At 45.6% G+C, this 17,980-nt stretch overlaps 1 protein-coding gene across 1 annotated transcript in view; it reads right to left on the bottom strand.

Moving 5' to 3' along the window:
- Window positions 1-265: 265 nt before the first annotated feature.
- Window positions 266-17,980, bottom strand: part of IGFBP5 (insulin like growth factor binding protein 5) — a 37,627-nt gene continuing 19,912 nt past the window's right edge. Inside the window, exons 2-4 of the mRNA XM_078679264.1 lie at window positions 14,527-14,747; window positions 12,472-12,591; window positions 266-5,250 (exon numbers count right to left, since the gene is read on the bottom strand). Of these exons, the coding sequence (XP_078535390.1) occupies window positions 5,119-5,250; window positions 12,472-12,591; window positions 14,527-14,747 (473 nt within the window). The 3' untranslated portion in view covers window positions 266-5,118. The remainder of the gene's footprint in view (window positions 5,251-12,471; window positions 12,592-14,526; window positions 14,748-17,980) is intronic.

The raw sequence follows: 17,980 nt of genomic DNA, 5'->3' as shown, positions 1-17,980 counted from the left end.
GTAGACTGCAAATGTGTGACTTGTGTCGCTGCTTTGTTCATATGGACAGATCATTTGATAAGACAATATGCCTTGGACTTCTCTGGTCCTGATGTGATGAGTGGATGAGGGGGGTTAAACTGGTAGTATATGCAAACAGAAGCCTTTTACTGCTGGCACTAAGATTGATGAATGAAGGAGTTCAGCTTGGGCTGAAGATGATTGGTTGATGGTAGGTAGTCACACTGCCTCCTCACTGCTGGAAACCTTTTATTAAAAAGTTGAAGTGAAGCAGTTGGGTTCCAGGATTCCAGCTATCAAATCCTTGCTTATCCCCCCCCCCCAAAAGAATTAGAAAGGTCAGAAAAAGAAGGATCCATCATTTTGTTCACATCTGGGTGGATAAAGGGACCAACGCTCCCCCAATAACAACTCCAAAGAGATCTTCATTTGCCTAGTGATCTACTTTATATTGAACGAGATCATTGCTTCGTTCCAACCCACCAGGCAGAATCTTTCATGGCAGATATGTCAAAGATCTGTTCATTGTTGTCCTCCAGTGGTCAATGGGACATGGCTGAGTACAGACAAATCGTAAAGCAGACATTTTGCTCTCTCAATATATAGAGTAGTTTACAAACGGGGATGGTGACTCTTTGAGCAGGGTGCAATATCAGTGTAGGCGAACAAAAGAGAGAGACGCGCATGTGACAACAGAACAGCAAGATGACAAGACATTAGTGCTGGAGAGTTGCGGATTGTAGACATAGCCTAGGACCTTGGAGTAGGATTGGAATTAAGGCATGGTTTGGGCTTAAAGTGCTTGACTATTAAGCAAGAGCTTGACTACATAGTCTTTGATGTGGGACAATTAATATTTCTTATGTTGTAGGGTATAAATGCCCCGACTGGTGCTTACCCTCGATTCTTCTCCCTTTCCACACTTGTTCCAAACAGTCGCCTGAGCTTTGCTGTTGGTGCATATTGAAGCAGCTCTTCAGTTTCCTTCAGATCATCCTGAGCTCTATCAGCACAAGACCATACGAGCAAGTCGAAGCGAGCAAGGGACTCCCAACAGGCTCGCCAACAATTCTACTCTAATGACCTGTATCATGTTATCCACGTCACAAAGTCTGCTCCTTGTGCATCTTGTCTCTGTTATGACTTTACAACGTCCACTACCTCTATCTAAACATGCTTAGCTGCCGGAGCAAAGTAACAAACTCCTCACAAGTTTAGGGGGTGAGTACATAAAGCAGAAATTCAGCTTTCAGCCTGAAACTGTCAAACTTTGCTATGTGCTTTTTATGGGTGGTTCTTCAGAAGTTCTCTGTGAATCAGGGAAAGTTCACTTCATATGCTGATAAACAAATGGACACATTCTTTTGCGTAGCGAGACTTGCTGCGCGAGCAAGCATTATTTGCAATTGATTATGTAGGTATGTTCATGGTTGTTAGCCCAACTTCTCCTGAAATGCATTTCAGACCAGTACAAGCCGTTGCACATGAGCTTTTAACCATCTGTCGAGACTACAAATAAACTTGCACTTGTGCGTTTTACTCGGGTGATCGCTGAAATGAATCTGCAAACTTTGGTCAGTAGCAGACCACGTACACGGTCTTAACTGAGCCAATACCATTATATGGTTTAAGTGCAAGTGAGATTACTTTTCAAACTTCCTGAACATTTTCTGAGGCCACCTCCCATTACAGCGCTCAACTGACTAGCGCCCCTTTTCAAGAGATAACTTGCAATATTTCATCTAGGGGGAACAGCAGGTATTAGGAATAGTACACTCAGCCTGCTCCTCACGTGACCTGAGGTAAGACATTTCTCCCCATGACACCTCCTTATAACAGACACTACTTTCTCTAACCCATTCAGTAAGTCCTCGGCTGCGACTTTGTAGGCTTCTAACCTTCAACACTGGCTGACACCACTCATTCTGACGCGTTTACGGAGTCAGTAAGATGTGATCGCACAACCATTGTTGAAGAAGCTGCTCTCACTTCCAGATGTACCTGCATCGATCTTCAAAAGTAACCTCCCGCCTCTCCATAAAGAGAGCCGAAACCAATCCAAGCATTTGACACTAGTCCATTTTGCAGACATGCACGCTAACGCTTCCCAGGATTAAATTAAAGGAAGCAGTATCTGAAGAAATCAGAGGCTCCCCAGAAGTGGGTCATTGCATTGGGTGATTTGCTTCTTATCATGTGCTGGGACCTTCAGAGAGTCAACAGGGCCTTCAAAATCAAAGGGCTTTCATTGGCACAGACTAGTCACTTGTAAGGGGAAGCCCCCTCACGAATGCAAAGCAACTTTTAACATTTTTGGGAGGACTAAAAAAAGAGTAAGATTCGTTGAACATGAAGAGATTAAGGCTCATTTAAAGTAAGATTTTCAGGCTAGTACACCCTCAACACGTGGCAGATACGGCAGTGTTCGGAAAACAATCACTGTAACACTAACACAAGAGTAACCAGCTTCAACATTAGATCCTGGTCAGACCTGCTGCTCCATACCTTTGCAGGGGTGATCGTACTCACGAGAGAGGGGTAACTTGTGCCTTACAACAGCAGAGAATGTGCGACAAACACTGACATCAATAATCAAAACAGAAATAAGGCAAAGAGGAAAGCGTGACCTCAAAACACCACAAGCAGGAGCAACAATGGCTAGAACTTACAGAGCAAGAATGAAACCAATACGATCAAGAGGAGAGGGAGTAAGGCATCAGTACAGTTGATATTACCGAGCAGACCTGACGTGTCCTAGACCTGTGTTAGTCTGTAGAACAAATCTGCAATTTAGGGCAGATATTTGGGGCAACCATGTGGTACTAGCAGATCACTTGTGTGGTAGTGGGCAGATCCGGTCTTTACAATTTTGACCAGGTACAGGGAGCAGGCATGGGTTTCCCTCAAGGCATATCATTTCCCACAGAGGAACCTTCTTCTTTGCTAGTGGTAATGAGCTACAGATACTGTTCCAGGAATGACCTTAGAAGGTTACTCCACGGTCAAAGCCCTTTGGACTTTTCTTTCCAGGAAGGAATGGTCAAGCCCCACCTTCATATATACAGCAACTTCTTTTTTTTATAAAATAACAAAAATACGTACAAGTTTCTATATTCTTTCCAAAGCAGGGATTGAACGCACGTTCCTTTGCCAGGCTTAGCCTGAACCAAGCTGACACGAACTACCAAGACCTTTGTCCAGAACAAATAAAAATACAAAACTGCAAAGAGGGAGAAAGGTAGGAAGAGGGCTCAAATGAGATCAATGCATTTTGAGAAAAGGTCAACTGCTTAATTAACTGATACTGTTTTTTTTTCATTTTTACACAGGTATAAGGGAACTCCCTCGCCCTCTATCTAGGGACAGGAGTTCACAAATTAATTTTGAAAAAACATTTCAACAAATATCAAAGGAAACAAATATTTATTTTCTTTTCTATAGCGCTGGCCAAGCCGCCAGAGAATTGCCCATAATTTTGCTGAAAAACAAGATGATGGGAGGTCACAATGGGAGTCCCTGGTTGATCCCAAAGAGCAGAGGTTACAAGCCACCATTGTTTCGGAGGTCACGGGAAGGGGAGGGGGCAAGAAAAAGAGTGTTGCAAACAATGATGAAAATGTTGAACATCTCACACCCCTTTCCACGCTAGTGGTTTTTAAATGCCATTTTAAAAATGTTCTGCGGTTGCGGATAAGGTAATATATTTAGGTATTTCTGTTTCAGCATTTCTATCTACATAGCATGTTTTTCTTTCAAAGATTTGTAAAAAAAAGAAAAATGGTGAAGGTTTGCATTCATTTGTTTTAACATGAAACCTGATGGGTGGGGGAGACTGAAATTGGAGGACGGGTATTGCAAAAATTGCATTAACAAAATGCAAAAAATCATTGTCTTTGACAAAGTCGAGCAATAATCATATTAACACAAAACAAATATCTTACAGTCAGCCGTCGGCATGACAAAAATGGTCACATAAACCTTCCAAAATGTGACTGCTACTTCCTGGCAAGTGGTCTGAGTTTGTGCACGCCCAGAATACAATGGACGAAAAATCCTTGTTTCTTTTCTATTTACATTGTAGTTTTTTTGCAGACCGAATAGAGATAGTGACTGAAGTGGAAAGGGCGTGGCTTTCTGTGTGTATTCATTTCCCTCAGTACAACCACCAAAGATGAAACACAGGTATGCAGACGACTTTTGCAAGCCACAGTAAAAAACAGTTTACACGGGTGGACTTTTTTTTTATACTAGACTGTTGGAGAACGGAAGGATACCGCTAATGGGTAATAGGGTTTCCGTGGTGTCACTGCCCCTTCTCGACTCCCACAAAAATAAAAAAAAAGATCGAATGTTTTGAAATCACAGCTTTTTAGCAAATAAAACTCCTGACTTACTGTTTGGGCGGTCCCAACCGGATTTGAAGGTTTTTTTTGCTCTGGAAAAATAAAAGATATGTGACCAGCATTTTTTGTCTACAGCGTTTTTGTGTGTTTGAAAGAAGACATGGTATCAGCATTCCAGGCAAATGCCGATTCCTGTTTGCTTGTTTAAAGGACGCAAACATTCCAAAGTTAATGCACACCATTAAAAAAAATATATTTATATACAAAACACTATCTATGCTTGCTTGCAGCTCTGTATAAAAAAAAGGAACACACATGTTCAGTGGACATCTTACAAAGACGGCCATGCAAAAAAAGGGAAAAATTAACTGAGGAATAAGCTTCAGCGATCACATTAACATCTGTAATTATCAGGGAGGTTTAGTAAGTGGGGAGGAGATTGGTTCCGTTTTGAGAAAACCAAGTGCCTGCAATGAATTCACATCCTGCCATCGTTAAAAGTCAAAGTAAAGTTTCACAGTTCCTCTGTGCACTTGCGATGTGGCTATGCTCAGTCCTCATTTTGTGTTTGTTTTTGCATTTGTCAATTTTTTTTACTCCTCTTTCCTTGTCCATTTCCTTTCGTTTAAATTTCTTTTTTTCTCGGAAAGTTGAGAACTCGCTTAAAATTTCAAGGTCCTCTCAGTTGTTTTTTTATGAGATGAAAGAAAAGAAAAAAAATCCTTCCACACGCATCAACCTTCTCCGTCCGCTGTTCAGGGCGACGATTCGCTCCTCATTCGGCATTACCGCTGTCGAAGTTGTGACACTGTACGTCACCGGATACGAACTCTGACCCGGGAAGCCTGGTTCCATAGCGATCTACGCACCAGCAGATGCCTCGCTTCCGGCCGCGGGAGGGTTTGCACTAGAGGGAAGGGGGAGGAGCAAAATCAGTTTTGGTCACAACTCAGGAAAAGCAGAAGAATACAGAAACAGTACAATTGCAAGTACTAGCACTAACAGAACAAAATACATTTATAAACTCTGCCATATTAACTTTATGCACTTCAGAAGGATGAAAGGTTGGATCAAGCCCAATACATGAAGGTTGTGCACATGTCTCTACAGGGTGGGCTTTTAGGAAAAGACAAGCACCCATATCACCCCACCTCCTTGTATTTTTGACAGGCACGTTTAAGTGGGAGGGTGTTACGGGCATCTTAGCATTTCACAGTGTATAAGCCTATGGCACAGCTTTCCAGACTTTTCATGTTGGTGACACACTTTTTGGAGATGCATCATTTTGGGACACAGTAAAGCAGCGTAGTGAGTGAGTGTAGCGAACGGGCCCAAACCACCTGAGGGGGCGTCAGGGGGTTCTCCCCCGGAATTTTTTTTTTTTTTAAATAAAGTTGGCAAATGGGGCATTTTCAAGCAAATTTGAGAAAGCAGGAAGGTTACTAAAGCAATTGTGAATCTGTTCTTACAAAGACAGTGACTGGCAAAACTGGGTGTAAGGTTAGGTGTGTGCCTGAAGAAAGAATATAATCATGCACACCTTGACACATGCCCCAGGGATTTAAGGCACAAAGAGGGCTGGTTCATGCACTGCCAACCCTTTCAACCATGCACAAAGTCCACCTGCTGGCGAGCGAGCCCAAACCCTCCAAGAGGGGTTCGGGGGTGATCTCCTCCCGGAGAGAATTTTGAAAAAAAAGTGGACAAGTGGTGCATTTTCAGGCAAATTTGAGAACACAGCAAGGTTAATAAAGCAATTGTGAATCTGTTCTAACAAAGACAGCGACTGGCAAAACTAGGTGTAATGTTAGGTTTGTGCCTTAAGCAAGAATATAATCATGCACACCTTGACACATGCCCCAGGGATTTAGGGAACCACCATTAATAAAAACAAAATGGACTATTGCTAGTGGCTTTTTCCTGGTGCTTGGTCTTTTGAAGTTGTGCAACCTCAATGGCTATGTGCCAAGCACATACAAACAGGTAGTAAGAATCATACTACTAGAGAGGAAATTCCAGCAACTCGCAAGTTGTATACTCTGTTAGAATATGTACATTCACAAGTACTTGACAGTTGCAGCAAACGAAATTGAGGCCTGGATGTTGAGTCCTATATTACCTCTAATATTTACCCCCTGCTACTTTTAGTGATCACTAATCAGGTTGTCCTGATTGAAAATTGCAAGCCAAGGAGTTTTGACCTGGGTGGTTGGGACATATTTTATTTTCTCCTTTCTTTGCAAGATTAAATGAGGGGCTTATCCCTGATGACTCTGAGAATGACATTCTAATTCCCCTGCGACTAAGGCTTTCATTAAATTATTTACAGCAACCAGCTGCGAGGTGACGCGTTATCACAGAGCGCCTGATCATGGCAGGGACACCCCATCACAACAGCTACGCACGTGTGTTGCGTTATAGCATGGGTACTCACAAACTTCTCGGGTCAAATATACAGTATGGTCTGTGGCCAAGGGCCACACCGGTAGGGGCGGGGTCAGTGGGGGAGCACAAAAAAAACTGACTATGAGGTTGAACACAGGCCCCTGCAGCTGATGCCTTCGTCCACTGAGCCACCAGACCCGGCATACACACATCTTTCTCGGTCTCCTTCCATCTCTCTATCTCTCCCTCTCTCTCTCCCTCTCTCTCTCCCTCTCTCTCTGTCTCACTCACTGTCTGTCTCCCTCGCTCTCTCTCTCTAACTGTCTCCCTCCCTCTCTCACCCTCCTTCTGTCTCCATCTATCCGTCTCCCTCTCTCTAAGTCTCCCTCTCTCTAAGTCTCCCTCTCTCTAAGTCTCCCTCTCTCTAAGTCTCCCTCTCTGAATGAATGAATGAATTACGGACTTGTACCGCGCACAGCTACCCGAAGGCATCCCGGCGCCTTTCGCTCACTCATTCAATAGATTAGACAAACAGGTGAGTTTTTACCAGCCTCCTGAATTTTTGGTGGTTGGATTCCAACCTGATGAAGTCAGGAAGGTTGTTCCAGAGGTTGGTCGCTTGAAGGGAGAAGCGTCTCCCGCCCGTACGTACTCTCCTTGTTTTTGGGACCACTAACAGATTTTTGTTGCTAGATCTGAGGGTCCGTGAGGGGAGGTAGGTGGAGAACATGGCTTGAATTAATCCAGGGCCAGTCTTATAGAATGCTTTGTGTAGTGATCAAAGCCTTGAACTCTACCCTCCTTTGCACGGGTAGCCAATGTAAATGGCGCAACCCAGGTCTGGCGGATGTTCTCCGTGGGATGTCCAGCAATAGACGTGCGGCAAAATTTTGCACAGTCTGAAGGGTTTTCAAGGTATTTTGCGGAGCTCCCAAATAGAGGGCGTTAGCGTAATCAAGCCGTGATAATATCGAGGCTTGTACCAGAATCCGCCTGGAATCGAATGGGAGGAGTTTGATGACTTTTCTGAGTTGTCTCAGCAAGGCAAAGCAGGTCCCTGCTACCTTGCGAACCTGTACTCCAAGGTTAAGAGCGGGGTCGAGCCAAACCCCGAGGCTCTTAATTTGGTTTCTTGGCGGGGGAGGCTGACCAAGGCATACTGGCCACCAATCATCAATATTAGACGGGGACTTGTGTCCCAGAAGCATCACCTCCGTTTTGGCACCATTCAATTTTAAGAAGGAACTGTCCATCCAAGCATGCATGTTTTCCAGACAAGAGGAGAGGTTATTATAGGGGGCGTTCTTAGATGATAGCGAGATGATCAATTGTGTGTCATCTGCGTATGTCACCAGTTGTACTCCCCAGGGCAGAACCACCTCAGCCAGAGGCCTCATAACGATATTAAAAAGGGTGGGGCTGAGGGAAGAGCCCTGAGGAACACCACACTGGAGACACATTTGAGGGGAGGACACATTGTCCTCAAAGACTGCAAAGGTCCTTTCCGTTAGGAAGGAGCGAAGCCAGTTAAGTACCTGGCCCCCAACCCCTACTTCTCTTAGCCTCTGGAGCAAGATGTTATAATTCACGGTATCAAAAGCCGCGCTGAGATCTAAGAGAAGTATTGCGGCGTTTCCTCCATTGTCAAGGATTTTCCTAGTTTCCTCTACTACCGTGATGAGGGCAGTTTCTGTACCCTGGAGGCTACGAAAGCCAGTTTGCGTGGAATGAAGAGCATTCCTTTCCTCCAGGAAGGTCGAGAGCTGGGAATTTACATATTTTTCAGCTAGTTTGCTGACACATGGTAGTAGAGATATCGGCCGGTAATTTGCCCAATCCTCAGGATTGAGATTCGTTTTTTTTAAGAGTGCCTTTACTCTAGCTTGTTTCCACACAGGGGGCACCATACCAGATTTCAATGAGGAATTTATCACCTCCTCAACCAGTGGGGTAACGGTCTCTGAAACCAGATGAAGGAACACCGGGGATGCAGGGTCAAGAGGAGAACCCGATTTTAAATTTTTAAGCAGTGCCTGAGTGGTCGGGCCATCTATAGGAGGGAAATCCTTAAGCTCTGCCATGTCTTCTGCCGGCCCAACACAAAATTCCGGAGGGGAATGAGGGAAAGAGGAGTAGATATTTATAACTTTTTGGGAGAAAAAGGTGGCAAGTTCATTGCAGCGTAATTGTGCTTTACTGGGATCGACTAGGGAGGCAGGTGGTGTAATCAATGATTTAAAAATTTTAAAAATTTCGCGGGGAGCATTGGCTGAGGTGTTAATTTTTTCCTGGAAATAGTTGGCTTGGGTAGTTTTAATTTCATGTTTATATCTCTTCAATGCTAACTTATAGCTCTCCTTACTAGCAACAGTGAAGCTTTTCCTCCATTTCCTTTCCTCTTGTTTACAGCACCGCTTAAGTACTCTGAGTTCTTTGGTATACCATGGTTTTTTTTTCTCTCCTAGTTTATGAGAGAGTTGAGACTTGGGGAGGGTCAAGTCTAGAGAGTTTTCGACCCACTGATTGAATTGAGCGTTAGCTTCTGTGAGGTCGTTCTTTAGGCTAGGTAAGGATTCTCTAAGGTTGGAATTCCAGCTGTCTACCGAGAGCTTGGACCAAACTCGAGTTATCCTCTTAGAGGCAACTGCAGGTCTGTCCCTTCCCATCAAGGACAGACTGAAACGTAGTCTCTCTAAGTCTCCCTCCCTCTCTGTCTCCCCCTTCTCTCTGTCTTTCTTTCTCCCTCTCTGTCTCCCTCCCGCTGTCTCCTTCCCTCTGTCTGTCCCCCACTGGTTTCCCTCTTTCTGTCTCCCTCTCTCTCTCTGTCTTCCTCTGTCTCTCTCCCTCCCTCCCTCTGTCTGTCTCCCTCCGTTGGTCACCCTCCTCCCTCTGTCTGTCGCCCTCTGCCTCCCTCTATGTCTCACTCTGCCCCTCTTTCTCCCTCCCTCTCTCTGTCTCCCTCCCTCTGTCTTCCTGTCTGTCTCTATTTCCCCCTCTCTGTCTCCCTCCCTCTGTCTCCCTCCCTCTGTCTGTCTCCCTCTGTCTGTCTCCCTCTCCTTCCTGCTGTCTCCCCCCGACTCCCTCCCTCAGTCTCCCATCTGCCTCCCTCCCTCTGTCTCCCTCTCTGTCTCCCTCTCTCTCTGTCTCTCCCTCCCTCTGTCATCCTCTCTCTCCCTCTCCCTCTCCCTGCCTCTCTGACTCAGTCTCTTCCTCTATCTATCTGTCCGTCGCTCCCTGTCTGTCACTGTCTCCCTCCCTCTGTCTCACTCTCCGTCTCTGCCTCGATCTGTCTGCCCCGTCCCTGTCTCTATCTGTGTATGTCTGTCCCTGTCTCTGTCTGTCTCTATCTCGGTCTGTCTGTCTCCCTCCCTCCCTCTGCATCTCTCTCTCTCTGTGTCTCCCTCCCTCTCGCTCTGCCTCCCTCATGCTCTCTTTCTCTCTGTCTCACTCACTCGGTCTGTCTCCCTCTCTCTCTCTCTCCCTCCCTCTGACTCCCTCCCTCTGTCTGTCTCCATCTGTCTGCCTCTTGTCTGTCTCCCTCCCTCTATCTCCATCCCTATATCTCCACCCCTCTCTCTGTCTCCCTCTCTCTCTCTGTCTCCCTCTCTGTCTCTCTCCCTCTGTCTCCCTCCCTCTGTCTCCCACGGTTTCCCTCTCTCTGTCTCTCTCTCTCTGTCTTCCTCTGTCTCTCTCCCTCCCTCTGTCTCCCTCCCTCCATCTGTCTGTCTCCCTCCCTCTGCCACCCTCCTCCCTCTGTATGTCGCCCTCTGCCTCCCTCTCTGTCTCCCTCTGTCTCCGTCCCTCTCTCCCTCTCTATCTCCCTTCCTCTGTCTATCTCTATTTCTCTCTCTCTGTCTCCCTCCCTGTTTCCCTTCCTCTGTCACCATCCTCCCTCTGTCTGTCTCCCTCCCTTTGTCGCCCTCCTCCCTCTGGCTGTCGCCCTCTGCCTCTCTCTCTGTCTCCCTCCGTCTGTCACCTCACCTCAGCTTCCCGGGCACACACACAGCCGCACCCGAGCACTTCACAGGTCTTTAAAAGACCATTTACTTGTTACTGAGGCTTTGTTGTATATCACACGGCCCCCATAGAGCAGAGTGTCTAGGAATGCCTCTTAATTAGCAGCAGTTATGTGCTAAGTGGCCGCGATTTGCAGGCGACACAGTACTGTGTCGGGACACACAGTTTGAAAAGCTCTGGCCTATGGGGACAGGGCCTTTTTGGTTGCAGCTAAGGGTTGGCACTGTTTCCCCATTTCTTTGCGGGCAGAGCAGCTGCAGGCCCTCCGTAAGCGCAGAGGAGCGCCGCCCCACTGCTGGAGCCCGCAGATGAAAAATAAAATATTAATTAAAAGTGATTTTTAGCATTTTATTTTTCCTCATTTTACGTTCACCAAAACCTAAACAGTGAACAAACACTGGAGCAACCACACATAACTAAACACCGCCAGTAACATACACGTTAAAAAGCATTGGCAAAGCCAATATGCCTCAACTCTCCCATATAATGGTTTTACTAAAGTTTTTTTCCGATGCTGTTCAATATCAGAAAAAATAAATGCTTAATGCCGATGCTACCAGTATCCTCAAAATAAAAATAAAAAAGACAGTGCAATGACTTGTTTGCACGCATGCATAATGACGCTTGTGTACATAAGCATCATGATCAGATCTGTGCAAAGGCACACATGACTTTTAATAGTGTTTGCTACAAAACACCTAAATAACCTTTGCAAAAAACCCAAAAACTGGAGCAATGGATTCACCCTCAGAATGCACAGCAAAGTTTACAAACTGGTCTTCACAACTGCACTGAAAAAACACCACTTCTATAAGATGCCATCTCCTCTTCTTTATCTAGCTTTAAGGCAACTTAATCTCAGTTCGGCACTTCCCTCAGACATTTGTTTTTAATTAGGGTGAGCCCTTCACTCCAGGTCATTTTGGACACTGCATCAAGCCCTCAACTTTTCACTTAGATGTTAATCATTTCAGGTGTAATAGTCTAATTAATTCAAGGAAAGCGAAAAAAGACTACAATGCCCAGAATGCATTAGGATATCGCAGAAACGGCTGGAAACAGTGGCCGAAATTACCTGGAGCGAGGTGCTTACCCTTTTTAAATAATGGCTACTGACTGAAACTGGTTCAGTAGGCAAATAGTTGAGCGCCTGCTCCAGAGATTGGTTGATTAAACGTAAATTGCAGCTCTGAATCCTGGTTGTGCTGGCTCAGCATTTCATCCTTACAATATTGACCCTGGAGTACTTTTGAACTAGGGAACAATTACTGTCATTTAAGCACAGAGCAGCAATTTATGAAATGCATATGGTGACTGTATTATTATGACTGTCTGGAGGATGTATGTCATTACCACGCATGCTTTTACAACGCATGCCTTTACTACGCAACTTTCACAACGCAAGTCGTTACAACGACTTGCGTTGGGGGGTGCTGGATAGTGTATAGTGTATAGTTTAATTTACTATTCCAACTCCAGTCCCCGTGGATAGTAGGGAAGGTTTTGGATAGTAAATTAACTATTCCCTATCCTAGAGCGCCCCCCCAGCGCAAGTCGTTGTAACGACTTGCGTTGTAAAAGTTGGGTGGTAAAGGTACTGCGTTGTAAAAGTTGCGTTGTAAGCGCTGTTCCCCCTGTCTGGAGCTCAAGGCTCTATATCGTCGTACCCACGAGGGCCTTGGCCTGCCTTGCAGGACCTGCTGTCTGCCTTGTTCACTCCTCTCACCTGCTTCCGCTTGTAGAACCCCTTCCGGTCGCAGTTGGGCAGATAGATCTTGCGGGTGATGATGCGGTGCGTGGCTTTAATCTCCTGCAGCTGGGTCTCCATCTGTATGCGGCAGGGTCCCTGTGAAGAACAGGAGGGACAGTCATGGGGCTGAAAAAAGGAGAGGTGAAGAGGAAGAAAAAGCCTGAAGCGACCAGTTCCTCCCTGTGACCTTCTAACTGGCAAGGCAAGGATATTCACAAGGGAAGAGAGCAGTCTTGGCCCTGGGGGTGTCCACACTGAAAACGTGCACCCAACCTCTTTATCACTCTGGAATCACCAAACTGTAACACAACACACAACAGGGAAAGCAGTACAAACATGAGGAGTCTACTGGAAGTTCAACAGATCTCATCCTATATGAATTCAAAGGTTTTACTGGGAGTTTAATGAATCAGATGTTCATCCTTGTTGAACAAACAAATAGTTTCTTCCTTTTCAATCCATCATGAAGCGGGAGCCATAATGTAGTATCCAAAACAATTGAATCATTGCCCTTTAGATATCACAATTCAGATCTACTGAACTTTCAGTAAACCCCTCATGTCCATACAGCCTTCCCTAGTGTGTTGTATTTGGCAAAGTAGGGAGGAGGAGGCTCACAGGACAGTAACTATCCCCCAGGTCTAATCAACAGAGTGATTTCTGGCTAGTCAGAAGACCTCTATTGCGGTTTGTGGCCCAGCTTCAAAGGAAAAAGATAGCATCTTTCTTTTCCCCTGTATCCTGTTTAGCAACTGCGCTATAGTGTAAACAAAACGGCGAATGGTATGATTTCTCGATTCAGAGAGAGTTGTGCACAGGGAGAGTGCTGAAGGTAAAAAAAGCCTCTATTCAGGATTGATGGTGTCATAAACTATGAAGAGAAAATTAAACCACATGTATGTCATCTTAAAATTAAGAGGTACTATCATAATAATAAAAGCTTCTTTAAATGTACATGCGCATAACACTTTTTATTTTGTAGCCAATCAACCTCATTATATATTCCCTTAATACGCCTTTGCGAAGATGAAGATGAGAAACTCCCATGGTATATTGTCCCCTCAAGTACTTGTAGTTTGCATGTAAAACTTCAATTCGCAATCATTCTTTAAAATGGGGTGACTGAAGGTTGGCTGTAAGCCTCATGGAGACATTCACAGAGGTGTGCGTTACAGGTATGTAACCTTCTATGTCCAGCACAAGCATTCACTTGAATTCTGGAATCCAGTAGTAGAAACTGAAATAGCCGCTGTGGCCAGAGGACAGTGGGAGCATCTTCATTCATCTGTAACCAAACCTTAAAAGGAACAGGTACCAATTCAGAGGGAGCGGCTGCAGGTGTAAGGTGTGAAAGTTTAGTGTTCTGGCCTTCAGGGTAAGTCTGTGGGGTGCCTGCTGTGACTATTAAAAGAATGTGCACCTCCTTTTCTCTAGAATGAAGATAAACTGAAGATTCTAGTCAGAGGCAGTGTTTGCAGAAGTCAGTGAGTGGGGTGCCTTCCTCTGGGTTGTATGTCTAAACAACTACTGCCTAAACCATGACTTCCTTATCCACAAAAGCTTAACCACGAGATATTCTTAACCACTACCTTTTTTTGCACGACATCTCGTGTTTGGCCATTAGATGGCACAATTGTAATTACAATACTTCTTGTGTGAACCACTCGTTAAAGAAAAACGGATCTAATTGTACTATGTTAGTATGCTTTGACAACGCATACCATTAGCTCTTTTTTTTTATTTATCCTTTTTTGTGTGGGGAGACCCCTCCCCCCCCTTATTTTCCCTTAATTATGAGGAGTGACGTTATACACGAGCGAAGGGTAGTGGAGAGACTCGTGGTTTAGGGAAGTCGTGCTTAAGGAAAGTCGTGGTTTTTGAAAGTCATGGTTCCGGCTTCGTTGTTCAGGTAAGTCGTTATAAAATCTTCGTTGTTAAGGCTGTTTCCCTTCCTCTGGGACAGCGCAGGCGCGGGACAGAGTAACGGTGAAAGAGGCGCATACACAGAGGGTCTACAGAGGGTCTACTCACCAGCTCCGACTCATGTCTGTGGTCTGGAGACATCCGGGGGTGTGCTGTGTTTTCCACGGGGAAGACCTTGGATTTGGACTCCTTCTTTCGACGTTCCTTCTTCAGAGCCTCCGCCTTGTGGTCAGGAATGCGCGCAAACACTGGTGGCCGGTACTTGGGGGCGTAGGCCTCATCCACCATCTCAGAAGTGGTTGGGTCTTCGAGCTCCTTGGATTCACGCTCTGAAAAGAGGATGGAGAGCGAGAGTCAGTTATGGTCAGTCTGAAGCACCCTCGTATCCGTCACCAAAAGAGACCCCAGCATTCATACAGAAAGCAGCCGCGCGCGCCCTATATCTGGCAAAACTCTGACACGCTAGTTGCATCATGCATTATGCTGTTATCACAGTCGACTCAAAACTGAGCCTGTATCAACATCAACAGACATACAGGACTCTAAGAATACTTTGATGGTACACCTAGGTGCAAACACAAAAACTGTGACGGGGTAAAGATCCCTGTTGTTACAAGGCAACACAGTACACCAAGTGTTAGAAAGGAGAGTAGCATTATGTGAGGTCTGTGACGAGGTACTCTTACCAGACTATTGTGCCATCAATACTGGCTATATACAAAAAAGTGATGGATGGAATGCTTGAATCCAATTACTTGGGCTGCATCCATTGCATGGTTATTATGTGGTCTGTGCCACCTCAGCTTCGACCTAGCCAAATGCAAATCAGTCTTCACTCTGCTCCAATGGAAACAGTCCAGCCTGATCTGCCAGGCCAAGTCCACCTTGAACGGAAAAACAAGCAACTTGGACTGGTTTCAGGAAACACAAGTTGCAACGTAGGGCTGGTTTCAGGAAACACAAGCAACGTAGGGCTGGTTGCAGGAAACACAAGCAACGTAGGGCTGGTTTCAGGAAATACAAGCAACGTAGGGCTGGTTTCGCTCTAATCAGGACTCATCAGTCTTGTATAGCTTGGTTCCAGTAGCAGTGTGCAAATATTGTCTGACAAAAATCTAGTGTCCGAAATACCTTTAACAAAAATGTGGCTCTATTGGAGGTGATACTAGAAAATCTACTCCTAATGGAGCAAGATTTTTGTAAACCATATTTAGGTCAAAACTACATTTTTGTTGTCGATACTCTGAAGTGCAACCCCGTGATGAGTTAAAAGGATGCGGGGATAATGGCGCCTCTCTGATAACCATTGCACAGCTGGAGAGGACAATATGTGCTTTAACCAAAATCTATCAACCAACCAGCACCTGGACACCACGCCAGCAGCCACTCCTCAGTTCAGAAGTTCAACAGATACCCAGATAACCAGTGCAGGGCTGGAGAGGACCATATGGTGCTTTACCCAAAACCTATTAACCAACCAGCCTCCGGAGCCCACGCCAACAGCCAATCCTCAGTTCTGAAGTTCAGCGCATAGCCACTCATCCTTCCGCAAAAAATATCTGAAATGGTGAGAATGAGCATAGCAGGCATAGCACGACTGCGATTTGGAGCAGTATGTATGAGCTTAGCAGATGGCGCGCGTCTGCACAGTTATATATATAGGCATGCGCTGTTGACAGCCTAAACTTAGCTGCCCGGTGACCTTTCCTGCAGCGAGGGGTGCGAACTATTTTATTTCCACTTCTTTTCGTCTGGTCTCAAAGCACTTCAAATCCCTCGGGAAAGCCCTGGCCGCGTGGCAGCCCGCGGTGACGAAGGGTATTTCTCTTGTGTAATGGAGGGGGCTTGGGTGGGGAAAAAACAAAGAACCCTGCTGTGGGGGCAATGGCCAAGACGCTTCCAAGAGCATGGAGCACTTTCACAAGTTCTCGTGGTTACGTGAAAAGCACTGCTCCCTAGTACTCTGTGGCACGTGGGGAAAAATACAGGAAGGGGCGGAGACAGCAGAGGCCTCGTTTTCACAGCAGGAAATGACATCACGATCAGCTACACATTGGGTGATTGGTTCGAAGATGTGTCAGCTCCGAGAAACAAGAAGCTTCTCCACCACTCGGATATATCCAGTGGAAAATGAGATAGGGAAGTTTTCAGTTTCCTATTAACAATAGGTCGACAAAAAAGTAAATACCATCAGGATGATTATAAATAGCACAATTAGACAGTTCTGCCTTACTAAATGGCTGCAATATATCTGAATACTCCTGGCTTTGTAGCCACGGGCCTTGAACTTTATCCCCGCTTTGTTATTAGAGCTGCTCTAGACCCTGCTTCAGGTGACACGGACTGTCGTTTCTGGCGCCCTCTGCTGGTCACTGCTACCTTTGCGCGCTATTACTCAAGACGCATTGTGTGGAGAAAGAGGTCCTCTTGTATTTCACACCTTCATTGGCTGAATGGAACATCAGTGGCTTCAAATCATGCTGGGCCTTTTTATTAAGCAGATACATTCTTAATGCTGGCCTTATCACTAACCGTAGGTCAAAACATAATTAATAAGAACGGCCTAAGAGGGTGTGATGATCACAGGTAACCAGTAGGTGGTACTAAAGGATTACAATTGCATGGACATTCAGTACAAGCTAGAATGACAGGCGGTTTGGCTAAATAATTTCGCACTGTCTGCATATTGACGAGGACTGTCCAGCGCCTAGAGAAGTCCTGGTGTGTAGTGCGCTAGGTAACTATCAATTCACGTCATATAGAGAGATGGCGAGTGGTCTAGGATCACCAGGCATCTATTCGAGAATGCAGACTGTGCATGTAATGTCTTCACGACCAAACCCCACCTCAGACAGCCTGTAAGATAGCTCATTGGATTCAGCACCTGCTTGAGAGATGTGTGTGCATGGGGTTGAATGCCGGCAAAGGGCCAATGCTTAATTTATATTAGAACATTGGAATATTGATAGCTCAGGGCTAATAAAGGCTGGTATAAGCATTCCGCTCCAAAATTCCTATGTTGGTCTTTTTGTCAATCTCTTTTTAATTTAGAACATTTTACCCTGAGAAGGTGGAAAGTTCTAATAATCTTAGAGCCCTTCTGCCTCAGGTTATACCCGTTGTTAAAGAGGCCCTCGGCAATGGCTTTGGGCTATAACTTAGGTTCAGGGCGTTTAACAACTGGTATAGCCCTCGGCTGCGGGCTATAAAATATATATGTGCAGGGCCCACATTCTTTCTTACGCAGCTGCTGCTGAAGTCGACCACTTCCACTGTGACCCCATCCGCTACAATTACATACGGCGGGCGGCAGCACCACGATACTCTCTAAGCAAATGAGATCGTGCAGCCAATGTCTGTGAGGGTTGCAGGAATTCGCTCTGAATCTGGCACGCAAACACTTGCTGGTGAAAAGGGTCTGCAACCCCCACGGCCTCACTAACTTTCCGCACCATTTATCAGGCCAGACACAGGAGGACCTAGTCTGGTTTTTCAATGCCTAGAAAAATAGAGGGTTGCAGCCAAGGCTGAGAATCTATGTATATTAAAAGCACATGATTGG

This window comes from Lissotriton helveticus, chromosome 3_1 (assembly GCF_964261635.1).
Source record: "Lissotriton helveticus chromosome 3_1, aLisHel1.1, whole genome shotgun sequence".
NCBI classification, from domain to species: domain Eukaryota; kingdom Metazoa; phylum Chordata; class Amphibia; order Caudata; family Salamandridae; genus Lissotriton; species Lissotriton helveticus.
This window is presented reverse-complemented; position numbering and strand designations above follow the sequence as displayed.